The following is a 25,918-nucleotide window of genomic DNA, read 5'->3' on the forward strand; positions in this document are numbered from 1 at the left end:
TCAAAGTCAATGTCCTTTATTACGACGAACTAGTTCATTCATAAGAGTCTTTCCATGTTTCTCTTTTCCTCTGCTAGCCATTTCTCCTGAACGACACAAAACGTGTACTATCATTACTTTATTTCTCTATTGTTTGTTTTGCTGGCAGCGGATAACGTGTGTTTTTTTTTTGTCAAATTGTCTCAATGATAATTATCACATCGCGCGTGTTCCGAACGATTTTATTGGATTCTTGTTTCCAAACTTATATACTACATGGATTGGGACTTTAACTAACACAATTTGTAAAGAAATATTAGCTTTACAAACATGCATTGAGGCCTCGGGGCAATGCGCGTTATGCGAAGTGCCGCTAACATGTTTGTTTTATTCGAGAAGAATATATTTGTGTATATCGAAAGTAGGTAGATGCTTGTGCATGAAATCTTTGATTCTTAAGTTTTGTTTGTTTGTCTTATGAGAATCATCTTGCTTTTGAAAGGCCATTAGTCGTGGATTGATTAAAATTACGAGAAAATCATAGCAACTACGGGCAAGTTGCACCAACATTAAATTTAAATGGCAACATCCCAATGAGATGTGAGGCGCATCAAGAATTGGGACACATAAACGATTTCAACATAATCTAATTAATTTTTTTTCGATTTTCAACGTTCGAAGGCATTTCGTTTCGTAAATGCTGCTGATGCGCATTTCTTTTCCTGCATGCCTGAACTGCCGGGAATGGAATAATGTAATACTTGAAATTTATACAGACGACAAAGAAATCATAAAATCAAATACATCGTTTAGTCTATCTTCGTGTTCTTTGCTCGTCCACGTATTTTCCACGCGACAGGCGCGATAAAACGTATCCCGTTTGATATTCCGGGCTCATGTATCAGCCCCACTAGCGGATGATATCATTGCTTTAATACCCTTTCTTCTCGCCAAAGCGCAGCAAACGGGTCAGCATGGTAGTCGTGCACGGGATCTGCTTCTGCTGGTGCATCATCGGAATGTCCGGCGTGTTCGACTCGAAATCGTACGCGACGCGCTGCGTTACGAAGGTGAGCAGCGTGAGCAGATCGTACTTTCGACCGTGCTGGGCAAGCTCGTGGCATAGCGACTGCATGAACCACGAACCCTTCTGTGTGTTGCGCCACGAGTAGAACCCGGGTATTGTGCTGTACGCGATCAGGAAATCCGCATGCGTCGGTATTTTGAACGTCATCGAGGACGAGCTGTCCGTTTCGGTGCGATCCTTGGACGCGAGCAGCACACCACCGTCCAGCTGGTCGCCCTGGCAGGCCTGTATGAAAAACAGCTTCGGTTTGCCGGCCAAAGTCGGACAGTGGTTGGCCGTGAAATACGACCAGACCACATCGAGCTTGTACTGGCAGTCCTTTGCGTACAGGTAGCCGAGCTCACCGTGTGATAAGATCGTCACCAGTATGCAGTCGGCATCACTGTGATCCATCTGGGAAACTGCCCGCCGAACCAAAAATGGATGGAAAAGAAAAAGGGGTAAATAAAAACAAAAAAAGCGTTACTAAGCATCATCTAATATGGTACCGTTGCCACATGCCCTTAACAACGGACGGCAACAAAAAAAAACACACACATATATAGAGACGCACTCATATAAGGCTACTCATGCTGAATGCATCCAAGCATGGGCATGAGCGAGCCCTTGTGCGAGTCTTTGTTTGGTTTTATGCTCAATTCACCGAACAGCTGGCTTGATAGCGCCGCCTCGTTTATTTCCTTACCTTCTTCTACACGCTTTTGTAGATCGCGGAGCTTCAGATCCTTATACACGTGAACCTCGAAGTCGAGGCCCTTGAGCGTGGCGGTCAAATTTTCGCAGTCGACGTTCGTACCCGCGCGCGCCTTCAGCTGCGGTACGTCGAAGTTTTCATGATTAAAAATCAGCGCCAAACCCCGCCGTTTGTGGTTCATGTTGTAATCGGACGCGTACCGTTCTACGGGCATCCGTGCCTTTATGCGATGATCAAACAGTTCCCTGTCGCAAAGATAACGTCAAGGAAAATTTAGTCGCAACCAAAAAAGGTTAAATAAAACCAAAAAAAGGGCAACATAGCATACTTACTGGCCCTTTCGCGAACCGAGTGCATCGTTAACGTCGTGCGCAAGATGTTGGTCATTGTTGTCGCGGTCGTTTAATACATGTTCGTTGTTAATTTCATTTCGAACGTCGACAACATCGGGCATACTCATCATGAAACTTCGTACAACAGTTCACAGCCACAGGACACAAAATGAACGAAACAAAAATGGCCTTTTTTTAGCCTGCTGGAAAATGGAACCCCAATAAAAGAATGGTTTGGGAAAGGACGAACTCCGGACGATGAAATAAAACACACAAACACAAAACACTAAATTGACACCGAGTTTGATCCGTCGCCTGTTGGATGCAATGGTTGATAGCAGCAACGCCGTCGTTTTTTTTGAATGTGAAGTCTTTCGATAGAAGCACGTCCAATCGGAGGAATTCAAGGCGCGTTGTTTCTGAAAGCGTCGCTGAACTTGTTTAGTTTGGTTCCGTTTATTCGTGGTCCTTTGAAGTGGGTAACGGATAAGCGAACAGTACGGATTAAACACATTGATGGAGTGTCAAACCGTGCTTGACGGCCAACGGTGCAATTCAACCCTTGCCGCGCTGAGCGTTTATCAAGTACAGTTACGTTCTATAAATAATCGATCAGGGATTCTTTCCACTAATAATCAAACCTGTAATGTGCTTGTTGCGGATTTAATTAATGCCATTTTATAAAGTTTTCCATGAGAAGAATGTTAACAAAAATAGAAAAGACTCTGTGGTGAAAATCTTTGAAGACGAAAATCAATGCTGAATTTCATATCAGCAAATTCGAAGATTTCGCCAGCAGAAATGAAACATTGCACTATCTCTATAAACGTACCAATGTTTACAATATCAACTGTCAACGAAGCGCTGATCCGCGAATGATCCGTGAGCTTTCGACAGTCCGGGATTTTGCTTGGATACAGGATGACGACGGCAGCGCAAATTTTGTGCTGGTGTTTGGTGATTCTTGGTTTTTGTGCCACCACCGGTTATGGCCACTATCTCGACCAGTTCTATTGTGGCCCAGACAACTGCTACGAGCTGCTGGGTGTAACGCGTGAAAGCACCAAGCAGGAAATAGCCAAATCGTACCGTCAGCTTGCCCGGAAGTATCACCCGGATCTGCATCATGGTGCCGAGGCGAAGCAGGTTGCCGAAGAATCGTTCAAGAAGATCGCCACCGCGTACGAAGTGCTGAAGGATGAGGAATCGCGCAACGATTACAACTACATGCTGGACAATCCGCAGGCGTACTATGCGCACTTCTACCGTTACTATCGCCGGAAGGCAAAGATTGACGTGCGGCTGGTAATCGTGGTTACGATAAGCATCATCTCCTGCATCCAGTACGTAACGCGATGGCAGCGCTACGATACGGCTATCAAATATTTCATGTCGCTCCCCAAATACCGCAACAAAGCGCTCGAGATGATCAATCAAACAGCGACCAATGGTCCATCGAGCGGGAACAGTGGAAAGCACGGCAGGACAAAAGTGTCCAAAGCGGAGCAGAAGAAGGAACATGACGAACAAATACGAAAGGTGATCGAGAATAATATGGATATTCAGGGTGCGTACGCAAAGCCCGAAATACGGGACATCCTCTGGATACAGCTGTTCCTGCTACCGTACACGATCGGACGCTATGTTTGCTGGGCAGCCCGGTGGGTCTGGAAGTTTACGCTGCTCAAGCAGCCGTATGGGCGTGAGGAACAGCTGTACCTCATACGCAAGTACATGCGACTGACGGAGGTCCAGTTCGATTCGATCGAGTCCGACACCGTTGAGCAGTTCCTGCGGCAGCAGCTCTGGATCAAGTCTAACTTTGAACGCTGGAAGGTGGAGCAGGAGAATGAGAAAAAGAAACAAATGGCTGACAATCCACGGTATAAGGCGTATCGCCGGTACATGAAAAATCACGGACCAGGACGGCTCACGTTCGAGGAGTGATTGACGCAAAATTAGATTCTGTCGGTTAAGCAGTTTTACGTTTAATTGTTTTTTGTTCACTTGCTTGCTTTTTTAAATATGTGCTGTAGTACATCTGTAATTATTTATTGTGGATATGACGAGTGGCGATGAATAAAGTTCGTATTTTCAATATTTCCATCGTACTAGAGATCTCTCTTAGGCAAAGTGTTGTAACGCGTGTGGGGATACATTCGACATATAAATAAGTATTTTATGTTTTTGATAAGAGTTCATACCTGACGTATAAGTTACCATGATTAGCATACGAATATAGGCGGAATCGTAATGGCAATTATGTTTCGTTCTGTTCGATGATGCGTAGAAACATAGTAACGGTAATTTACCGTTAAACGGTTGATCCAAGATGTTCGAACAATTTGAAAGACACGTATGCAGGCTGTTCTGGTTATAAGTTGACTTGACTTATAGATGAGTGAATACCTTAATCAGAACCGGAACTAGAGAGAAATAGAATAAATTTGAGTTGAGTTAGAATATTGCTTAAGAACTTCCTGAAGGAAACTTGAAGGTAATGTAGGTATGAGGAATTCTTGGAGTTCTGGATTCTTGGATAACATGGGCAACGACTTAGGACTAGTTATGTCAGTATCATTGGTAAAGAAGGTGGAAAATGTGTGAATTATCGCGCATTTATTTGCCCACTTTCGTCCTTTCCTTATAACCTCTTTTTTGGGAACGGCTGTTTCCCATTTGCTGCTCATATTTGACAGTTCCCTGCTGTCACGAATTGGTGTGGTATGGGGAACGCAAGCAAAACATAAACGTCATTGGCCCCCGTACGTTCGATTGGTACACGACAGAAATGATTCCAGTAAAGCACACACAGTAGACTTATTTTGATACGTACTGCTCCATCCATGTAACACACGTCTAGTTTACATACTCTTCCACCAGAATCCAATCGTGGGCCCAGCGCACGTTGAGGTAACTAGATCTATTCTTCACTTCCTTTAACTTAATAAATAAGATTCTGTCTCCCCCTCGACGGAAGACGGAACCTTGCCCCGGCTGAACGGTAAAGAATGTGACAACACATCAATACAAATCTGTGATGTTTTTGTTTCGCAATTCTTTGCCACAAACCTTTGCTCAGTTTAATTAGATGTTTCTTTGTAGGATGCACAATGGCGTACCAAACGATTCGCCAGGAATATCTCCAGATACCGATAGTAACACGCGTCTATTCGACGGCATGCATCATCACAACACTATCTGTGGTAGGCTACTTGAGCTGATGATCTGAACCATGTTTTAAGCTGATAGTAAATTTATTGTATGCCCTTTCAGCACCTCGACATCGTCACTCCCTTCCAGCTATATTTTAATCCAAAGCTCATCTTTGAACATTATCAACTATGGCGCATCTGCACAACGTTTCTGTTCTTCGGTACCTTCGGTTTCAATTTTCTGTTTAATATGATATTCACGTTTCGGTAAGCACGTCAATTCCTTGGAAGAATTATTTACATGAATACGCTCTTCTAATAAACTTTTGCTTACTCCTTCTACAAACTACAGGTACTGCCGGATGCTAGAAGAAAACTCGTTTCGTGGGAGAAGTTCAGATTTTGTTACTATGTTTTTGTTTGGTGGAACGGTGTTGGTGGTATCCTTTTTCAAAACATTCTATTCCAGTGTAACACTGTTCTGTTATTGAATCTATTTCCTTAACGATTGAGTTTAGATGTGTGCATTGTTTGTTAATTTACTCTTTTTAGGTCAAGCTTTTACCATAATGCTGGTGTACGTCTGGTCCCGTAGGAATCCATTCGTCAGAATGAACTTTTTTGGTGTTTTGAACTTTCAGGTATACCAAAAATTACTGACATACACTTTTTTTCATCTCAATTTTCATAAATCTCACACAACTTTACACCTTTTAACAACCTAATACCTATGTAATCTTTCATTTCCAGGCGCCTTACCTGCCATGGGTCTTGCTAGGATTTTCCGTGCTAATAGGGAATACCATCTGGGTCGATTTGATCGGTATCGTAGTGGGACACACGTACTACTTCCTCGAGGATGTGCTGCCAAATCAGCCGGGAGGCATGAAGCTTCTTAAAACGCCACGAATCCTGTACGCTTAAGCTCATTTTTTGCCTCTGGAAGTTGAATGTGTGTAAGTCATAATTATCCCTTCCCTATTCTTTGTTGCAGCAAACTTTTGTTTGATGAAGTGGCCGAGGATCCTAACTACGTAGCGCTACCAGAAGATCAGCCTGGTGGATTTAATTGGAGGCGAAACAACTAATACGTGCAACATAAGCGATGAGACAAGCAAATAAATAAACGTCTGTTTGCAAGACTATTTGCTAAAAACTATCTGCGGAATAATACAATAGTCGGGGTGGAATTATACGTTTCTTAACAGGATGTCTCCTAAACGATACAGAAACTTTGTCACAAATGGTTTAGCTTTAGCTTTATTACAATACCAAACAGGTTACAGTTTCCTGGCGGACATTGTGGGAATGTGATATCTTTCCAAACTCCTTCGATCCATAGAGGTTGCGTTAATGTATACATTGATTTTTAAACATTTTAATTACCGAGGATAAAAAGGTTGTCTGTAACACCGGGAGCAGATTGATTAAAGCGATGTATACTACTAGCCTGTGGGTTGTGCATAATACTGTGTTTGCTAGCATAACACTTGCTCTTCGTTGCCAGGATGTCAGCAGCGTGTCACGTAGGTGAAGTTGACGATAACGAGATCAAAAATCGTATTGCGCGTTGATTGCATCCTCCTCTCAACCAGCGATACTTGCGGTTCCTGCTATAATGGATGGAGCTATGGAGAACCTGATTTGCTACTTGTTTGTTCTTATCTTATGTTGGCAAACATGTTTAATTATAAGTTCGGTAGAGTTGATATCGAGAACAACTAGGAACTACTAGGCTCAGGTGCGTATAGATACATGGTTTGTGCCATTTGCTGCTCGAATGGTACCTTATTAATAACTTCGACTAATTTCCTGCCGTTTGCCCCAAGCCGATGCAAGTTTGTCCCACTTGTCAGCACGCTTGCCCCAAAGCCCTTTCAGGTTATTCCATCCCGGTTCTCGTTTTCCCCAAGCCGCTTAAAGAGAGAAAAATGAGAGAAGCAAATAACCAACCGACAATGGTGGATGATGGTTCAAGTATGCTGTGCAACACTTACCGCCAAACTTGGTCCAGCCCGAATTTCGATTCCCACCACCGGCACGCTTTCCCCAGGCAGCATTCATCTTGCTCCAGCTTCGTTTTATCTCACCGTTCATATGCGGATAGCCAAGGCGTGCTGCTAGATTTTCGACAATTTCATAATCTTCCGGTGCGAGCTGACTGTTGATGATACCACCGTTACCAACCATCATCTGCCGATTGTCGTGGTCGAGGGTGTCCAGCAGTCCATTTACGTTCGCCGCCGGTATCTTGCTGTGATCGAGCTCCGGGTAATTGGGGTCGTTTGATAATACACGTTCCTCCGAGCTTTGGCAGCTGCAGTGCAGCACGGACATCAACGCGATGACCACGCAAACAAGACACCGATGCATCTTCATGGCTTTGGATGAAGCGCCGGGGAAGATTAACAATTCGGATGCAATATAGGTGATGGGTATTGCTGTTAAATCTTGCAAAATGATGCTCAGATTCGTAGTGGGTAGTTGCAGTTAATGAATCTATCGTACGCCTTGTATTGTAAATGTGATACATTGAGGGAAAGGAAAAGATTATAAACAGATAATGGAAAGAATCAGAATCAGTTAGCAGTTACTGTACGATCGAGTCGGTGTGTAGACATTGAAAAGAAATTATGAGTATCGGAGCGGTGTGCCGACTCTAGCCAACCGTCCAGATATTCAAAATTAATTTAAAAACGTACATAAAGTCCAAGATTGATTTTTAACGGGTTAGTGCCTTGGTTTCATCCAATAAATAACCTGAGCACTACCTCGTCTATTCTTGAAACGTTTAGAAGTCAAGCTTTTAACGCTGCTATTCGTATGATGATAGGAATATGTATTATTAGCGACTCAGGAAATGTGTCTCTTGAGCAGATCCAGTGACCTCTCTATTCCTTTAAGTTCTATCGATGTTCGTATGAAACCTAGATGATCATTAAAGCAAGAAGTGAAAGAAGACCTAGCAGATCGTTAATCCATCAAGAAAACATTTTCGAACCCTAATTAAGCTGTGTCGTTACGAAATGATAGCACGGTATTACGAAAACATTAATCTCGAAAACTGATAAGCACGAAAGATACGGATGGATGCGAATACCCTACTCAGTGATTGCCTTGGGTTCTTTGTTGCTCAAACTGTTTGCTTAATGCTTCTGTAATGGCCTCACCATTAAATGAACTTTGGAAGCACTAAAAACCGTCCGATATGTTGTTTTTTTTTTTTGCTTGTTTGTTTCGGCAAGTCTTTGCCCACATTGAAGCTCATCCCTAATGTGCGCTAACCCTTAACGTCCTTCACACTCATGCAATTTGCTCTGTACAACGTGCAGTGCGGAACTATGTTTACACAGCATTCCTCTAATGGAGGGAGTCCTTTTTTTTTCGGGGGGCGATGATACGAGGTGTGACAAATATGAGATGATTGCATTCTCGCTCTCTTTCTCCTTATTCCTCCCTTCTATATTCGTTTGGGATTGAACATCGGTGAAAACGGGCTAGTGAACTCCATTGCTGGATAAGCTAAATGGATGTTTGTCGTACGAGTGACACGCGTTGGCAGAAGTTAACACGTGATTGTCCGAAACAGACGATAGTTGGTTGCATTTACGACTGTTGGGCGTATTGCTAATAGCTTGGTGTGACGTAGTTTTAGGGCACTTTAGCAGGTGTTGGTATTGCTGGATGTACTATTTTTGTTAAATGTTGTCTTGTATTTATTTCGTGCGCTTTTTTCGTCGATTCCAATTGTGATGGCGAAGCATCCACAATATTCTGCTTTGCACGCGTAATTTGGTTTCGACATTATTTGCGTCGGCTTTTGGAGATCCAAATTCGCGAGTTGATTAGCCCATAATCTCTTCATTAATACCCTTTGCGGTTAGCTATGTATACCACAATATTTATTGGTACAGTAGAACAAGCCATCTCCGAAACGAAGATGGTTTTACATATTTCTACTTTCATAATCAAATCCAGCTGTCAGCTAATCCTGCTCCGGGCACTTTGTAACATGGCGCTTAAAATATAAAATATTGCACCATTACTCAAATAAGCTTCAAAGGAACGACATCACCCTATGTATGCTGTCTCTCTCTCTCTCTCGCACGCCAATGCGCACGGAAGTGAGCGAGAGCGGTGCATTCCGTTCGCACCGACTGAACGATCGCATAAATCAACCTTCATTATCTGTTCGCACTTAGGTCCGGGAGATGGGTCCCCGCGGCACTGGTGTGCGAAGTTGGATTCTGATTGAGTGTCTGCATAAGTGATGGAAAAGATTAGAGCTAATTATGTTAATCTCTTCCCTTTTCCTGCATTGTGTTGCATTGCCGCGAATAAGTGCGTACTACAGCGTCCAGCGCCGAAAACGTGACAGGTTAGGGAGCATGTTTTAAAGTTGTACCCGTATGAAATAATTATTTTTTTTTAAATCCTGCTATTGAAGATGTGCGAACATCCCGTTAATTACTAACACCATCTTCGATATTGAGCAAAATCGCAAAATTAGACCAGCAATTTTGGATATCACTAAAGAGGTATGGGTCCACCAGAATGTATACCAACGGTTGAATTTGATCATTTGAATTTGACTCGATGTGTATAAGTTGTTTGTATTTCACCGAACAAAAAGATTGGATTTATTGACTAAAAACTTCTCACCGGTATATCGCACAACACGACAGCAGAAGTACTATTTCTAAACGACACCTTTGCGAAGCGTTTGGAGGTTTGGGAACCTACTTGCAATAGTTTTTTCACACCTTGCTAACGTAACAGATCTGCCACAATGCCGAATCAAGAAACCAATCACACTGACAGCGAGCGAAAGCTGCTTCAAACTCTGGCAAGTCACTCAACGGTACTGTGGCGACCGCCGGCAGACGGCACGTGCTTATATACCCGCGTTTCGGCAACCATTGCTCCAGGCGCAAGCTGTGCACGAGTACCGGGACGTGCCTGCGCACGAAGTCCAGCGGCCATCAGCGGCACTGGGGTGCAAACTGCAAGCGCTTGGTCCTTAGGTGAGATGTGTAAGTGAATTTTTGCCGTTTTGTTGTTGTTGCGCCCATCAGTCTGTACATCCCTTGAGTGCTTGCAGTCGGACCAAAATGCAAACAAACGAAACACAATTAGACACGATTTGTGCGATGCACACGTTGCATGCGCTTACATTCGTACTGGATTTTTTTTTTTTTTTGCAATATAAAAGGCGAACTGGAGATGTTGCAATAGATGAAGTTCAATCCCGAAAGCCATGAGACACCATGCGTCTCCATACGTTTCATCCCACCGGATGGAAGGCTTCATGTTGATGGATTTTATTCCGTCCTCTTTACGGTTTAGATGGATAATCATTCGTGGTTTGTAACGTTGAAAAATGTTTAGTTCTCTACCCAATTTAATACTTTTTTACATGTAATTTTTTTGGGTATCTACTCAAAATTTAATTGTCCCTAATATATGATACATTTTAATATTTGTGCTTAAAAAATATCTTTATTTTATGCTTTACTAAGCATTTATTTCATATAAAAATATAAAAAAAATATCAGAATGACACATACACATGCAAGCGATCCTTTTATTAGTACGAGGCACCATGCGCCTCCATTGTATTAAAATATTTCCTTTGCCCTAAATGTAGTTTATGTTAGGCATAGTGATTTAATGACTGCAAACACTTTATAGTAATTGCAGTTATCTTCTTCTTCAAAAACTAAAATATAGCACTTTTGATACATCATCAAAAAAAACATTCAGTTGTTTGATAAATAAAACCACCTTAAATATTCTCACTTGAAATTTTTCCTACACTAATTGGCGAACTATGCACCCAGCTTCTACACATCATTAAATAATATTCTACGTGCACCGAAAGACGCACCGATTGTAACGAACGTCATTTATTCTGTTTCCGGAATGCTAATGGCCTTGTTACAGCCACCACTATGAACATGTTGGCCTTGTTCTCTGTTCCTTTTATTGAATATTTTATCATTTAGTTTTATTCTTCTATCTCTTCTTGTATTCCTTTTGATTCCATTACAAAATGATCATACGGTCTGTGTGTTATTTCTCTTATATGCGGCGTGGAACTACTACGTGGTTTCAAACCGCACGTTAAAGATCAAGGCGAAAATAAGCTAAAAATAATGAAGTGAAACAAAGAGACTAAATAATAGACGACAGCTTATTTAATTGGCACTATTACTTTCCAGAAGAATGTAAAGAAAAATATGTATTGGTTTTTTTTTTAAATTCACAGCATTCCAAAATGTAAAAATGAAAACGAAAATGATTATTTTCTTTCATAAATCTTTTGATTGCGCTCGCATATTCTACGCGGCAACACCTCGACCAACCAAACTAGCGCATTAAAGCCAACGCCAAAAGGCCAAAAGTCGATCCTTTGCGGTACATACACGGTACCAACTGTTAGCGCGTGGTGAGTACGACCAATTCCATGGTCAGCAGCAGTGCCCCTTGCTGAGTGGTAATGAGGTGCAAAATCTAATCCATGTTGATGCTTTGCCAACGGCATGCTCGATGTAAAAGCTACTTACACCGATCAACTTCAAACGTTTCCTCGCTACTCGTTGCCAACGAACACGGGCTAACCTTCATCGCTCAACGCTCTCTACCTCGCTTTTCAGCTGCTGTGCGTTACCTTAGTGTCGTGCAAACATTGATTGTTTGTGTATTGTGAATATACATTTTCTCCACTTTTAAACGTTAACTTCAATTGCTTTAACGCGCAGTAGAAAAGCAACAGGGCCGGCTAGAATATTGCTGTGGATTATTTGCCTCAGCCACAGACTTTAATCGTGCGATTCGAGCGATAGTGCCTCGCCAAATCTTAGTTTTCGTTCGCTGTGCCCGGTCCCCCGGTCGGCTATCGGCGGATCGGCAACACGGAAACTTTGTTCACCCTGCGGCATCGTTTAATGTGTTGGCTGTCCCATCACCCATCGTCACAGGCGGTTTGATGATGTACAAACGCCTCAGGTTGTTTATATATTTTGGCTGGACGGATGCATGGATCGGTCGGTATCGTAAAGCAAAAGCAGAAAAAAAAAACATAAACAGCAATCCTGGAGCCCAGTAGCAGGGAGGGCGTTCAAGATTAGCAAATGCAAGCTGGACGTGTGGAATTGTTAGTCTTTAAATCATATTGAACAGGACGTCGTTGGAATAAAGTTGATGTGAGTGTTTTATTTGTTTGCTACACGTCTACTGAGAGTAAGCTATTTTGAATGTATTTAAGATTGGATTAGCCCATTAGACCATCTAAAGGCAGTTAAATGAAAAGATGTTTCTAACTGCATTGCCTAAACGAATTTGCAGACGTTTGTTTTTCTTAAATTATCAGAATTCTTCAAATAATAAAACTCTGAAAAAACAACTTCCTGAAGCCCCTCTCAGTTTTATTTACTACATCAAATGAAGCGTCCGGTAGATGGCGCTAGCTGCACTGAAAGCCCAACGACAGCAATGGAGCTTTGCAAAATGATAAGCTCTGAGACTTTTCTTCAGCGACGCAATCACTGTAATGTTAATGTTTTAAATACATCTGCCGTTTTGCTGTTTTTTTTCCTTTCTTCACTACTTCGCCCACATCCCACACGAATAATGGCGGCCGATGGTTACCGGTACAATGCACCAGCATGCGTCGTCAATTTGCCTGCCCGGTCCCATTTCCCATCTTCTCACTAGTGAGACCTGATGCGGCGTGTAGATATATGCGACTAATGTTAGATAATACAGCATGTAATTGTCATTTAGCTGTTGTCAAGAAAAACTACAATGGCGGGAAATCAAGTTCAACCTTCGTGCGAGCTATGGAACGGTGTTCACGATTTCCGTGCGGCGCAGTGCACATGGAGAAAAAAACAACTGCAAACGCAATGCCTGCCGTGATCGGCAGCGGTAGCTGATTGAAGAATAAAAAAAAACTAATGAGCGGATATAGCAAATTTGGAGACATTTTACGAATTAGTTTCTTCTTTCGCCTTGTGTTGAGCTTTATCTAAAATTAAATGTTAGATGTGGTCTATTTTTGGATTTGTTGTTTGAGGACTGTAACTGGAAAAACTCTACCGGTGTGCGAATCTGTCAGTGTGACTAATGAAAATACTCCGATAGTGCTTCTGGTTCCCCACATCCCACGAAAGGCTGGCGCTATCACAGTCCATTCAGCTAACCGGGAGCTAATGTTTAGATATCTTGTTTGCCACAATTCACCAACGACAGCACCCTTTCCTGGCTTGTTGACTTATATACGGCACAAGCAATGATAACGGAACCAACTGCAAAAATGCGCATGTGCCGAACGATCGTCTAACTAAGATCAGCACTGTCATGCCGAGGGCACAACTCGTGCAACCCGGGAGCCAAGTTTTGATTTTAGTTACAATGAATAAGCGTGAACCACCGAAACTATCAACACGTTTAGCATTTATGCTGTTCATCTCTGTAACATATCTACCACCTCGCTGATAACTCCGCACCACTCCGGCACGTTACACATCTCGTGGAAACCTTGCGGAATCTTGTATTTTCCAGCAAAATCCGCTCCGAGTTTGTTGTAACAGCTCTGCACCGGTTTGAATACTTTTCTGGAGACGGCGAAAAAAATGAGCGAGAGAGGGAAAGAGAGAGAATTTTAGTGATAAATGGCAGGAGATCTAGTTGTACTATCTTCACAGAATACGAATTGTGTGATAGTTCATTAAGTTGTGTGATTTCGCAAGAATTTCGCAGGTCTATCTCACAACAAGACAGGTACCAAACTCTAACTATTACTCAATACTCAAAACTAACTCAAGAAAATCAATGAAACCATGAAGTGACTGCCCAACTTCTCTTGAGGTTGTACCTTCACTAAAGTAGAAGAATACCTGGTTTGCACTATATTCGAATCGTAGTCTCTACAGGTGTTGGCATATTGATTATAAGATATGTTTTTACTAAAGGAGCTATATTTTTTATTTAATTTCTATTATGACGGCAATGTCGTATTTTCAAAAGGAGCTATCTAATGTATAAATTTTAAAACATTATTAGTACGATAAGTTTTTAAATGCGATATTCTTCTATGTACACCCTCTCTCTCTCTCTCTTCATGGCTTAAAGACCTATTAGGTCATGGTCATGCCTTCCATTTCTGGTCATGGTAATGGTCATTCCATTCCATTTTTTTCCACAAAATAAAAATACTGCAAAGAATGCAAAACAAATATCTTAAATTTATACTAAACGTTCCTTCTTGGTGTCGCTCATCCTTATTACACGAAACATGTAAAATGCCGATCATTATTCAACATCTTAAAAATATTCACACCACCTATGAGATCCACTCCCTGCAATATGTGAACTAGTCGCTTAGACAGGTAATGCATTCTATGAATTCCATGTAAAATGCTATTGTAAAAAGTATTCAATATATAATATAAAATTAAATAAATCACTTACTACTACGACTATACTATGGAAGTCATTGAAGAGGCTCCTGCCAGAGTAAATGTAGGTAGAGTCTCGTTCCTTACATGGATATCACACATATATTGCATTGATCCACTAGATATAAGATGTTTATTGCTGATAAGCTGATTAATCAGCAATCGGCTGATTGGTGCCGATTTATGTTGATGTGATTTTATTTGTTTAGCATCTCAAGGCATATTTTTAAAATCGACGGCCAGTTCACAGAGCTAGACCTTGATCTACTAATATTATTGCGTAAATAATAAGATGTGAGAGTATTATTAGTACACTGCTCTGTGATATCTTTCAATGTAAGTTTCATGCAGCATGCTCTAAATACTTCGTTTCGGGCAGATCCCGATCGTTCAAGGACGTTTCCTGCCCGTGTTGTAGCGCTTCGCCCCACTAAGTAGCACAAGTCCGCGTGAGCCTGCGTGACGTAAAGGTCAACTGACGAAATCACATGGTCCGGTGTTACCTTCAAGGCTTACGGTGCTGGCGTCGGATTATTTACCGATTGCTTAGCCAAATCCTAAGTGAGCCATATTTATGACGATCTCCCGAGTGACGTTTGCTACCGTGCCAGAATCAGGCTGTACGCTATCTACACCCAGCGCTTGTCGAATGGGCCATGGTTCTTGTTCGTGGGTGCGAGAAAAGTGTACAAAAAAAAAAGAGCAAACGGTAGTACCAATAAACAACTCAACCCCGGACGTCTCCGGACGTCGTCGTCGTCATCTCCGGTGTTGTGGCAGTGGCCGAACCATGCGATGCATGCGGTACGGTGGCGCGCGTGGCGGTGTTTTGTACGAGTTGGGGATGAAAAATGACCCCGCCAACGCTGTGCTAGCGCTTCGCATTCGGAACGGTCTATCATCTCCAACAAACGGGGCTCGTCTCCCCGAGCTGGGACGGTGGGCTCTCGACTGCAGTTTAGTCGCTCGCGCGAAGTCACCAGAGATAGACTTGCCTGCAATTCCAGCGGTGCCCGCCCGGTCGGCTGTTGGGGTTTGATAGTGTCTCGTGTTTTGGCTGTTGAATGAAAGCACCGGTGTTTTCGGCTCCCTTTACCGAACGCTTCAAACTGTTTGCAACCGTTTCAACTACATCCCGGTGAGCCCGGTGCTCGGTCTCAGCTCGCGGTACTGTTTGTAAGTAACCCCGAATGGTTCTTCCTTATTCCCAGCAACGGTTGTTAAGTGTATCTCTGCGTTTGAATATCTTGCAACGCGCGCGTGTGTGTGTATGGGTGTATGTGCGTTTTAGTGTGATTTTGTGATTTTTTTTATATGAGTAAATTTGTAACTCTTGTCGGATGTGAACACTTGGAACAACACCTTCTGCCGCAGCTTCAAATATTTTCGCCGACTAAGTCATGCAATCAAACGCGTCCTTTATCAACCTCAGTTCAGCCTTTTGAGTGAAAGTGAAGCTGTACACAAGTTCCAGGGATCAGCTATTCCGTTTATTTTACGTCGGTTTAGACGAATCTTAGGCCGTATTAACCAAGACCTATTGACCATTGAATATCAGCAAATAATATTTCAAGGTCTCCCTCAAGATACCAATATCCAATAAGGACCTTCGAAAAGGAACCGACATATACAAGTCGAAACAACCGTAGAAGCACTTTGATGCGAAAGACTCCCAAAACTGAACTTGTTTTGCATGGAACTGCTGGTTATTGAATTAAATCATACATAAGTCGCAGATAATATTTCCTATTCCTAACGTACTCAAGCGCACGTGATTTACGCGCCTGCAGTAAGTCTCGTAACATATTGGAGCTCGCGTGCCATTGCCAATAAATTGGCTACGTCCAAAGAAACAGCACGATTAACGATTATCCCACCACCAGCTGCCCACATTGCATATGTCCCGAGCGGCTCTTCGCCATGCGCTGGCTGGAATACGAAATGATGTTGCGCCCGTACCATCCGATCGTTCCGATCAGTGCCTTCCTCGGACAGTGACAGCAAACAGCTCCTGTTACAGTTCGTCCATGTGCGAGAAGCGCGCATGCGTAAGAATAATAAGTCATGAGCAGGGCGCCGGATTAACTGCGCCACTGACGAAGATACTGTTGTGCATTTTAAAACCGTATCATGCTGTATGCTATTCGCCGCAAGTTCACCGGGCTACCTTCACCTAATTCTGCAATCACCACGTCAGTTGCGCACGGTCAATGTCGTTTTAGAATTCGCGTCCTTATATTTGCCGGGTTGCACGTTGCGTGGTGCAAGAAATGAATCAAGGCTCTCCAAACAGACGCTTTTGGGGTCTGCATTTTCACGATAGCCAACGTACATTAAGGGCACATCAACATTGAACTGACCTGGGGCAAGGCAGATAAATGATGTCTTCAATATTTGGCAGCGTGCACTGCTTCCAACTTTCCCACCCCACTTTTTTCCCAGTATGATAAACAAGACAATCTTATCGTGAGCATCCAAATCTTACTACTGATTTCCAAGTGACCAAGCGTACCAAAACGAAGCCAAGTCAAACGAGATACAGATTAACTCGGTGACTTTTAAGAAAAAGAACGATGCTTTTGTGGCGAGTTAGTTCATTACTTGCTAGGTATTTAGCTGTAATAAAAAGCAAGACTTCATCGCTTCCACTACTTTGCTATTCTCAGAGTGATCTTTAGACTGCTGAAGAATATCTAGAATAACATAGAAGAATCTTTTTCACCATTCTGATCTACCTCTATGATGTTGAAATATCTGTTTAATGAATTAAACCAACTGTAACTAGTGGAATTAAATGGATGGAAGTACTGCCAGGCAGAGTTAAACGTAAATGACACTGAACATACCGAACATCAAGTCAAGAAGTGTACTGTACTTAACGTAGACGCGGTGATCCAAACGGCCAGGTAGAAAGATACAATAAACAGAAACAAACCAACAAAGGGAATGTGTAAACGGGTTAAAAACATTGCTGAGATGGCTGAGACGAGATAAACGTGAAGGTAGAAACTGCTGCCACCGAGTGACGATACCGATGTGTGTGGGTTTTGGGTATTTTGCTGTCTAGTGTGAGATGAAACCCTGTTCCACTTCAAACTTCAACCAAGCGCATTGTGCAGCTAGTGGGCAAATTACCCAAATGGTTGCAAATTTTGGAACTCCGTACTTTCGGAGTGTGGACTTCTTATCTCTCTTGTGTGTAAAGTCTTGTTATGAGGAGTTCTGGTAGGTTAATTACGAACCTCAAACGCAACGATCGGAGTTGCGGGTTTCGTAACAGAATTCCGATCAATAGTATAATCCAATGCAAAGTATTCACGATTTCGCATCGTATTCTGAATAGGTAGCGGAGATTGTTCGTGTGACAACTGTCGTGTATATCCAACAATTCTAGAGCAGCCAATGTTTGGGAAAGTGATGATTTTACCTTTAGTACTTACATACTTTTTAGTGATTTGGAGCCATAAGTTTGAGATATTTGTTCTTTTCTGCTTCCCCCCCTTTGTTCCATCGCAAGCCCTCTTTTTTTGCACCGGACTTTGCTGATGCAGTTAATTTACTAGCAGTGAAATAAATGCATTCTTCGAATGCTACCGTTTTTTTTTGTATGCGTCACCGTCTCTTTCATTGCAAGTGTTCTTCTTCCTAACATTTCCCACCGTAGCATGATAGGGAAACACAAACGACCCTAAATTCTACCTCCACTCCCGGTACCGCGCCACCACCATGTCGTCGTCACCCATGCACCGCTAGCGCTGCCACGTGGTTAGGGCTTCCGGAAATGCTAATTACACATACACCTACCCGTTGCGTCCATCCCGAGCGCACGTACCGATTTATCTTCCATCAGCATCATCTTCGCATCTTCGCAAACGCGCACAACCTGCCTGCTAGCGGCCAGGTTGTCGGTCTGGCAGGTCGGTGCAGCGGTACCAAAAACCTTCTCCTCTAACCACCACCCCCTGTGACTCTTCCTCTCGCCCCTTCCCCACACCTTAACAATGATATGTATATGGCATGGAAAGCCCTCTCATGTCGCAGGTAAAATGAGGGAAAATTATTATGTCTTTTGTCAACTTTGTTTCATTGTCAATGCTACTATCTGGGTGCGGTGTGCGAATGTCGCACACCTCGCGTCGATGCGACGCAGCTCGAACATCCGCCGTACTACTAATCGGTCGCGGTTTATAGGTCGGGTTAGTTACTTGCACCGGTTACTTTTGATTACTTCGCACCATTTGCTGCGGTTTGCTAAATTGCGCCGTTCGCCCTTCGGACACTTCGGGCGAGCTGTAACTTTTTCCCGGTACCTTGAACTTCAGCAGTGGAGTTGATGTTCTCAGAGCTCCAGTTACAAAATACGCCAGCGTCTATCATGCTCAACCCAACATTCGGCAACAATACCGCTGAACGAAAGTAATTGGAACAAATTACACTATTACTACTGCTATTATTATAGCTCATCGCAATTACGGTGCAGCTCGCAAGCGATTGAAATGAAGGAAATAATCGTCTACAGAAGGATATGCCATAGAATGCATTACGATACGTGATGCGTGACGTACGACCTACGTGATCAGCCTGCGAACCACTGCTGCGTCCCCTTTAGAGAGCAGCAGAATATGATTACGCTTATTTTTGTTTCACAATAAATAACAAAAAAAAAAAAGCTCAACGTACAAATACAATGTCATACGCCCAATCAGACGTCAGCGTGTTGATTTAGCCCTTTTGCTCGATTCTGCCCGATCTTACTTACCATCATTGCGCCTATTTGTCGTACCGGAAGCACCGCTTCTGCTCCGTACGACAGCAGATGTTCGGTGTGACGTTTGAGAGTTTGCTGGCATGTGTCAGTCGCCGTCACGGAAGTTCTACGCCGTCACAGATGTACTACAATTGCAGTCCAAATAATCAGCACCGGTCATATAATTCTCAATTTCAGCACACCACAAGCTGCTATTTCTAAGAAACTCGTAACCATGCACGGTGGAGGATTGGACAGCGACAAGGTAACCGTACCGGATGATTCCGCCAACCACTATGTGAAGTTTTGTTTGCAATAAAATACTATTTCTATTGTACAGCATAACGGAGCCGATACGGCTTCATTGCGCGAGAAGGTACAGCTGCGAAAGGGTGAAAAATGGCGTATCCTTAAAAACATCATCACGGTGTCGGTCGCGTTTATGGTGCAGTTTACTGCCTTCCAGGTAATAGGGACTTAGACATTAGACATTGTTTCAAGATTTACAATATACTCGAGTGCAGGTAAGAATGTTGGGTTCTCAACTCACTGCACGACTCCTCCCACCTTCTCCCCTATATTCAGACTCCTGGAATACTGGACACTCAGACCCACATATAACAATCCTGGATATGGTTGATCAATGAAGCTGTGCTAACCAACTATAACTCATTTTCTAGGGAACAGCGAATCTGCAATCGTCGATCAATGCGAAGGAAGGATTGGGTACGGTGTCACTAAGTGCCATCTATGCAGCATTGGTTGTCTCCTGCATATTCCTGCCGACGCTCGTCATTCGCAAGTTGACAGTGAAATGGACGCTGTGTGTCAGCATGCTGTGCTACGCACCTTACATTGCCTCGCAGTTCTACCCCAAGTTCTACACGTTAATACCGGCAGGTATACTGCTTGGTTTGGGTGCCGCACCCATGTGGGCTAGTAAGGCCACGTACCTAACGCAGCTCGGACAGGTGTACGCCAAACTGACGGATCAACCTGTCGAAGCCATCATCGTACGGTTCTTCGGGTTCTTCTTCCTTGCCTGGCAAACGGCTGAGCTGTGGGGCAATCTGATCTCCAGTCTTGGTAAGTGTGGAACCATATCCCGAAGAAGCATCGGTTGTACTGAGTAGTGTAATTGCTGTGTCGTAGTGTTGTCCAGCGGAGCACATGGTGCGGCAGCGGCAGTTGATGGCAATGGCTCCCACAGCAGTGACCCGAACCTTGATAGTTGCGGTGCCAACTTCTGTGTCGTCGAAACGTCCGACAATGCCAACCTGCAACGGCCGCCAGATTCGGAGATTTTTGAAATATCCGCCATCTACCTATCCTGCATTATTGCAGCTGTCATTATTGTTGCTGTATTCTTAGATCCACTTTCGAGGTAAACCACAATCAGTGGAAATTACGAGCGGAAACTTACTTTATCGTTTTTCGGACAAACAGGTACGGTGAACGACGACGCGGTTCCATTTCGGCAACGGAAATATCAGGCATGCAACTGCTGTCGGCAACGTTCAAACAGTTGAAGAAGGTGAACCAGCAGCTCCTTATTCTTATAACCGTTTTCATCGGCATGGAACAGGCGTTTATCGGTGCCGACTTCACGCAGGCGTATGTGTCTTGCGCCCTGGGTATCCATCAGATCGGCTATGTGATGATTTGTTTTGGTGTGGTCAACGCAATCTGCTCCATCATATTTGGATCGGCGATGAAGTACATTGGACGTGTGGTTATCATTATTCTAGGTTAGTGTGTACTTTCTATCTACTTTCCTGAGGTAGGTAATGCCATAGCTGTATGCTAAATGCATTTTTCTTCCATCCTAGGAGCAATTGTTCATGGAGGATGCATTATTTATCTGTTGTACTGGCGACCACATCCCGATCATCAAATAGTATTCTTCATACTATCCGGATTGTGGGGTATCGGAGATGCCGTGTGGCAAACACAAATAAACGGTAATTCAGATTGTACAACTTTACGCAGTGTTTGGTGAAATTTACAACTAATATTGCGCGACCAATTCCCCAGGCCTTTATGGTGCCTTGTTCCGTCGCAATAAGGAAGCTGCATTTTCGAACTATCGTCTGTGGGAGTCCGTCGGATTCGTCGTTGCCTACGCATACTCCACGAATCTTTGTGCACGCATGAAGCTGTATTTACTGTTCGGTGTTTTGGTGGCCGGCATGATCGGATATACGATTGTTGAGATCCGTCAGCTGAAAAAGGTTAGCTACTGGAAGTTGATGCCAGAGTAGTGTGTTTTCAAGTATTGTTTTTCATTGCTTTCATTTAGGAGAAGCGTTTGAAGCAGCTGGAAGAAATCCCCAAACAACAGCAAACGGACGCCGACCGAAAGGCCATCGAGGAGGACGACGAAAAGGATGAGCTGGAAGAAGATATTGTCGTAACACATCTCTGATGTCACCGTACAACCATTCCCTAGCATATCTCTTAACATTTGAAACGTTACTGCTGCTACGATTGTTACCATTAATGCTTTTTAACAAGCATTATCGTGTAGAAGTTAGTTACATAATGTCGTTCCAACAGCTAAAAAGACACTGTTCACAACAACCCCAGGCGCACTCGAATGTCCTGAGCGCGATCAGCGATGCACTGCACTGATGGACATGCCAAGAAACGATAGTCTCAAAGTGCTCGTGTGTATTCATTTCAATTGATGTACATTGCAAACAGAAGGATAAAGAGAAAGTTGTTAATAGATACATTGAGGTAATATTTAGTTTGAAAAATTTATCGGCTTATCGATTTATTGAGAAAATTTCCGAACTCAAACCATCCTTATTATAATCTTCTAATACGAAAGATGCTTAACACGTTCAGTGCCACATCACCGCGTATGACTCTATAACACTAGGACGAAAAATCATAAAATTACGCCGCGCAGGCTGTTTATAAAATTAAAATGCTTGAAAATGTTCAATAGTCACGTTTTATTTAAGCGTAAAAAAAGTAGTAGCTTTTTAATATATTTGTTTGAAAAACATACCTGCATCCCATCGGTGAAGGTGGTTATGAAACGAAGTTTTTGAAAAAATATAAATTTACAGTTCTAAAATACTCGATACATTTATTCACCTTGAGTGCTAAAAATATAGATTATTTTAATACAGTCTGGCAACCGTTTCCAACTAGCAGGTTGGCATCACTGTTTTAGTACATAGCTTCCATATGTGTTTGCAGTGCTTGCTACGTTCGCTATGTCCCACGGTTGCATTGTCTCGTTGCCAATATTACCAAGAAAACAGTTTCGCTTGTGTTGCGCAGTTGCATGCGTGCGAATCAATCAGGAGTGTTGTTTGTGCTCCGCATCGGGATGTTAATTACTTCCCAGTGAAGTAATAAAGTGTTTCCCAAGTAATCGAATAAAGTGACAGATTAGCGAAACATGAATACGGAAGAAATTAAGCGAAGCTTCGGTTTCGGCTGCCGTGAATCGCCGGACATTTACAACAAATTCCTAGAAGAGTTAGGATACTATCGTAAGCATGCCGCTACCGATTCTACCTCATTGTTTCGTGTTATATCAGAGTTGCAATACGACATACAGCTCTATCACCAGAAGGTTCGCCTGGAGTGTGTGAAATTTATGCGCAGAAATCGGGGAATATTCGTGAAGGTATGTCTTTGAGGCACCTACTCCTAACCTCAATACGCCGAGCAAAAGTGACATTTGGGAGTATGCGCGGTATGATCAAATGTTGTGTTTTCTTATATTCTCTTAGGACATTAAGTACGCTTACGAATCGTACGTGAACAACCTATTGCGTCCGCGGACGTATGGCGGTATGGTGGAATTGAAAGCGCTGGCATTACGGTACAGGTAGGTAACTTCTATTGCATCATAATGGGATAACGTTTTTCAACACCTGAAAATGCTAACTCGTATTCCAGGGCAAACATATTTCTATTCGAACCCCTGACAGAAGGCAAGTGGTTTGTGTACAATCCGAAATATAAAGTAACCTGGCGGCTTTTCGTCGGTCGTGATAATCATTTCGATGCGGTGTACCCATTAGAAACGATTAAAGTAGCCGCTGAATGTCAGGGTAATATATACACCTCGTCAGTGTAGAAGATCTGTAGGAGATATTAAAGCGTTGTTTTATATTGTACCTTTTAGCGATAGTTTATCAGTTGCTGTACACAAAAGTACTAGGTTTGCCAGACGTCGAGTATTCCGTCGAACGTATGTTGCACGATCCAGAGGATAAGTTCTTTAGATACGCAACGCAAACCGATGGTACAACTACCGCCATTACACCGGATGGATTGCATATGCAACTATCCAAACCGGAAGATACGAATTGCGTGCTGATGTATCCGCATCTGTGCCATTTTCACAATGAGCATTACTTTTTCATCATAAGGGATTATTTCGAACAGTACGGATTAGAAGAAGGATGCCGTGCTTACATTGGCGACTACCTTCAGGACAGACGAAATAAACCCAATCCGCTACTTACGGATTCGAAAAGTTCCTGTGTGCGACAACTTCTCGCCCTCGGCATCACTCCATTCCCTTACAAGGTGGCGAAAGCGCTTGATCCTTGTATCTATCGGAATGTGGAGTACGATGTGTGGCAAGAAATGCGGACGGAAAGGAATAACGCAATACTGGAGGTTTGTTAACTCGCCTGTGATGCATTGGATATGTAAATGTAACCTATAAATTCTGTAAATCCTTTTAGAATGAGAAAAGAATCCAAAATGAAATGAATGGCGAAAAATCCGTTTATTCGCGTGCATTGTTGCCAGCAGGTAAGATATATAATGCCTTTCGTTTAGGTCTGACATGTTTCTAATACCAGTGTTTTATCTTCTATCTTAGAGTCTTACAAACAAAAAAGTCCGCAATTAAATGCTAATTATGTTGCGCATCAGAACACTGATGGCTGCACTGCGCTGGAACCTGTCCAGCATTTGGATATTTGCGGAAGAATCAATTCTCCATACGAGCATTTTGCGCCTTATCAGAATCTCTATATACCACCACCTTCCGAACCATATGCTGTTAACACAACACTGATGAACACTGAGAACACGGATGGAGCAGTGGCTGCGCTACAACCTGTCCAGCATTTGGACTATTTCGGTAGAATCGATACTCCATTCGAATACTTTACACCTTATCAGAGCTTCTATATGCCACCACCTTCCGAACACTATGCTGCTAGTAATGTCGGCATGTTAACATCGGATCTGCATAATTTGACATTGTCCGATAATGGGGCGCATCCGATTGGTGTGCATGGCTGCGTTTATGCTCCTTACAGTCCCACCACGCCGCCGCTGGTACGATAGAAGCAACTGTTTGAAATTTAAACTGTTTTTTTCATCTAACACTTTTTTTTTTATTTTAGCAATTAATTCACGCGACTACGCAGTCACCACTGAAACATTTTCCACAGACACCAACCCTAACAACCAATGAACCATTGGCTATAACGGATCGCATTACACTAATACCAAACCAACTGAGCCCATCTATATCGAATACTCGTGTGATGGTGGTCGATTCACCACTGCAAGCACAACAACAGCCGACGTACCATCATCAAGTACCGCAACAAACCCATTATAATCAACAACCACAACATTCCTATCAGCACCAGCGACAGCGGCAACGACAACGCCATCGCAATCGCCATCGAGAGGATCGGCAACAGCACCAACAGCAGCAGCAGGAACCACGAAAGATACATGTAGCTATACCCTATAATTCGGGGTGCTACGTGCAGTATTTTCCCATTGCAGGAGATACAAATAGTAAGTTTTATAGTTTTTTGTATCCTTTTGTATTGTGCGATAAACAGTCATAAGATAGCTAACATGCATATCATTATCTGTTATAGATATATCAGCATTGTCATCGGGGCACGATAGTAATTCATAAACCTTCCGCGCACCAATCACTGGACACCTCACCGAGTGCGCTCCTCCTTCTCCATTTTGGCACCATTAATGATTAATTTTGATTGATAGAATATTTCAATTGTTATTCGATTGTTTGTTTTATCTATCAATTGTTATTAATTTTATTTGGTAAGTTATCATGAACTACGTATTACTAATAACGGGAAAGCTTACTAACCAATTATTTTTCTTTGTTTCAAATTTATAGATTTACTACAATTTGTTATTTGATTTGCTAAGAGTATGTTGGCGGGCATTGAACTTAATATCACTTTTTTATTGCTGACATGTACAACTATATGTGCATGAACGGATGCGTTATCAAGGATACCTTAAATGATCCCTGTTAGCGTCAAACGTTTCATCACTTTTCCAAATTATGTTATCATTATTTTTATTATACTTTTATTCTGCTACATACTTTCGCAAACGATTCCTTTATTTCTTATACAAGTTGCACCAAGTAATGCAATAATTCTTTTACTTTTCATCATTTCTTAAATTTTCTCATTATTGATTT

The 25,918-nt window shown here is 42.7% G+C and overlaps 6 protein-coding genes across 7 annotated transcripts; 4 read left to right on the plus strand and 2 right to left on the minus strand.

Moving 5' to 3' along the window:
• Positions 1 to 156: 156 nt before the first annotated feature.
• On the minus strand, positions 157 to 2,530 carry LOC128307440 (caspase-like). Its single transcript, XM_053045286.1, has 3 exons — positions 2,093 to 2,530; positions 1,752 to 2,005; positions 157 to 1,467 (listed from the first exon to the last, which is right to left on the minus strand). The coding sequence occupies exons 1-3, from the start codon at positions 2,221 to 2,223 to the stop codon at positions 911 to 913; spliced, it is 942 nt and encodes a 313-aa protein (XP_052901246.1). The 5' UTR covers positions 2,224 to 2,530; the 3' UTR covers positions 157 to 910.
• A 456-nt stretch (positions 2,531 to 2,986) lies between these two features.
• On the plus strand, positions 2,987 to 4,188 carry LOC128306995 (dnaJ homolog subfamily C member 25 homolog). Its single transcript, XM_053044692.1, has one exon. The coding sequence runs from the start codon at positions 3,014 to 3,016 to the stop codon at positions 4,037 to 4,039; it is 1,026 nt and encodes a 341-aa protein (XP_052900652.1). The 5' UTR covers positions 2,987 to 3,013; the 3' UTR covers positions 4,040 to 4,188.
• Positions 4,189 to 4,867: 679 nt separating this feature from the next.
• On the plus strand, positions 4,868 to 6,497 carry LOC128306952 (derlin-2). Its single transcript, XM_053044632.1, has 7 exons — positions 4,868 to 5,005; positions 5,198 to 5,298; positions 5,369 to 5,514; positions 5,600 to 5,687; positions 5,766 to 5,888; positions 5,998 to 6,161; positions 6,242 to 6,497. Exons 2-7 carry the CDS (start codon positions 5,206 to 5,208, stop codon positions 6,333 to 6,335), a joined length of 708 nt encoding a protein of 235 aa, XP_052900592.1. The 5' UTR covers positions 4,868 to 5,005; positions 5,198 to 5,205; the 3' UTR covers positions 6,336 to 6,497.
• Positions 6,498 to 6,738: 241 nt separating this feature from the next.
• Positions 6,739 to 7,626, minus strand: LOC128306953 (allatostatins MIP). Of its 2 annotated transcripts, XM_053044634.1 has the most exons (3): positions 7,245 to 7,626; positions 7,035 to 7,163; positions 6,739 to 6,857 (listed from the first exon to the last, which is right to left on the minus strand). In XM_053044634.1, the coding sequence occupies exons 1-2, from the start codon at positions 7,624 to 7,626 to the stop codon at positions 7,039 to 7,041; spliced, it is 507 nt and encodes a 168-aa protein (XP_052900594.1). In that variant the 3' UTR covers positions 6,739 to 6,857; positions 7,035 to 7,038. The 2 variants fall into 2 exon arrangements, with proteins under 2 accessions (XP_052900594.1, XP_052900593.1); XM_053044633.1 differs by lacking the exon at positions 6,739 to 6,857 and having other exon boundaries at positions 6,974 to 7,163.
• Positions 7,627 to 19,690: 12,064 nt separating this feature from the next.
• LOC128307111 (UNC93-like protein) lies at positions 19,691 to 22,118 on the plus strand. Its single transcript, XM_053044840.1, has 8 exons — positions 19,691 to 19,720; positions 19,796 to 19,921; positions 20,136 to 20,541; positions 20,608 to 20,839; positions 20,902 to 21,203; positions 21,285 to 21,416; positions 21,490 to 21,686; positions 21,755 to 22,118. The coding sequence occupies exons 1-8, from the start codon at positions 19,691 to 19,693 to the stop codon at positions 21,878 to 21,880; spliced, it is 1,551 nt and encodes a 516-aa protein (XP_052900800.1). The 3' UTR covers positions 21,881 to 22,118.
• A 621-nt stretch (positions 22,119 to 22,739) lies between these two features.
• Positions 22,740 to 25,873, plus strand: LOC128307078 (uncharacterized). The gene is made up of 9 exons (XM_053044798.1): positions 22,740 to 23,101; positions 23,208 to 23,305; positions 23,377 to 23,531; positions 23,606 to 24,105; positions 24,174 to 24,243; positions 24,314 to 24,777; positions 24,846 to 25,251; positions 25,338 to 25,527; positions 25,607 to 25,873. The coding sequence occupies exons 1-8, from the start codon at positions 22,871 to 22,873 to the stop codon at positions 25,376 to 25,378; spliced, it is 1,965 nt and encodes a 654-aa protein (XP_052900758.1). The 5' UTR covers positions 22,740 to 22,870; the 3' UTR covers positions 25,379 to 25,527; positions 25,607 to 25,873.
• Positions 25,874 to 25,918: the final 45 nt, after the last annotated feature.

Source organism: Anopheles moucheti, chromosome X (genome assembly GCF_943734755.1).
Source record: "Anopheles moucheti chromosome X, idAnoMoucSN_F20_07, whole genome shotgun sequence".
NCBI lineage: Eukaryota > Metazoa > Arthropoda > Insecta > Diptera > Culicidae > Anopheles > Anopheles moucheti.

What these genes read in the sequence shown, in the direction of transcription:
- LOC128307440 (XM_053045286.1), bottom strand. Translation starts at nt 2,223, where the DNA reads ATGATGAGTATGCCCGATGTTGTCGACGTTCGAAATGAAATTAACAAC. An exon ending in CTCGGTTCGCGAAAGGGCCA is followed by an intron (nt 2,006 to 2,092) that starts GTAAGTATGCTA and finishes TCTTTGCGACAG; the next exon opens with GGAACTGTTTGATCATCGCA. An exon ending in ACAAAAGCGTGTAGAAGAAG is followed by an intron (nt 1,468 to 1,751) that starts GTAAGGAAATAA and finishes TTCGGCGGGCAG; the next exon opens with TTTCCCAGATGGATCACAGT.
- LOC128307111 (XM_053044840.1), top strand. Translation starts at nt 19,691, where the DNA reads ATGCACGGTGGAGGATTGGACAGCGACAAG. An exon ending in GAGGATTGGACAGCGACAAG is followed by an intron (nt 19,721 to 19,795) that starts GTAACCGTACCG and finishes TCTATTGTACAG; the next exon opens with CATAACGGAGCCGATACGGC. An exon ending in TGTGGTTATCATTATTCTAG is followed by an intron (nt 21,204 to 21,284) that starts GTTAGTGTGTAC and finishes CTTCCATCCTAG; the next exon opens with GAGCAATTGTTCATGGAGGA.
- LOC128307078 (XM_053044798.1), top strand. Translation starts at nt 22,871, where the DNA reads ATGAATACGGAAGAAATTAAGCGAAGCTTCGGTTTCGGCTGCCGTGAA. An exon ending in AGTAGCCGCTGAATGTCAGG is followed by an intron (nt 23,532 to 23,605) that starts GTAATATATACA and finishes TGTACCTTTTAG; the next exon opens with CGATAGTTTATCAGTTGCTG. An exon ending in CATTGCAGGAGATACAAATA is followed by an intron (nt 25,252 to 25,337) that starts GTAAGTTTTATA and finishes TATCTGTTATAG; the next exon opens with ATATATCAGCATTGTCATCG.
- LOC128306953 (XM_053044634.1), bottom strand. Translation starts at nt 7,626, where the DNA reads ATGAAGATGCATCGGTGTCTTGTTTGCGTGGTCATCGCGTTGATGTCC. An exon ending in GGGCTGGACCAAGTTTGGCG is followed by an intron (nt 7,164 to 7,244) that starts GTAAGTGTTGCA and finishes TCTCTCTTTAAG; the next exon opens with CGGCTTGGGGAAAACGAGAA.
- LOC128306995 (XM_053044692.1), top strand. Translation starts at nt 3,014, where the DNA reads ATGACGACGGCAGCGCAAATTTTGTGCTGGTGTTTGGTGATTCTTGGT.
- LOC128306952 (XM_053044632.1), top strand. Translation starts at nt 5,206, where the DNA reads ATGGCGTACCAAACGATTCGCCAGGAATATCTCCAGATACCGATAGTA. An exon ending in AATATGATATTCACGTTTCG is followed by an intron (nt 5,515 to 5,599) that starts GTAAGCACGTCA and finishes TACAAACTACAG; the next exon opens with GTACTGCCGGATGCTAGAAG. An exon ending in TTGGTGGAACGGTGTTGGTG is followed by an intron (nt 5,688 to 5,765) that starts GTATCCTTTTTC and finishes GATTGAGTTTAG; the next exon opens with ATGTGTGCATTGTTTGTTAA.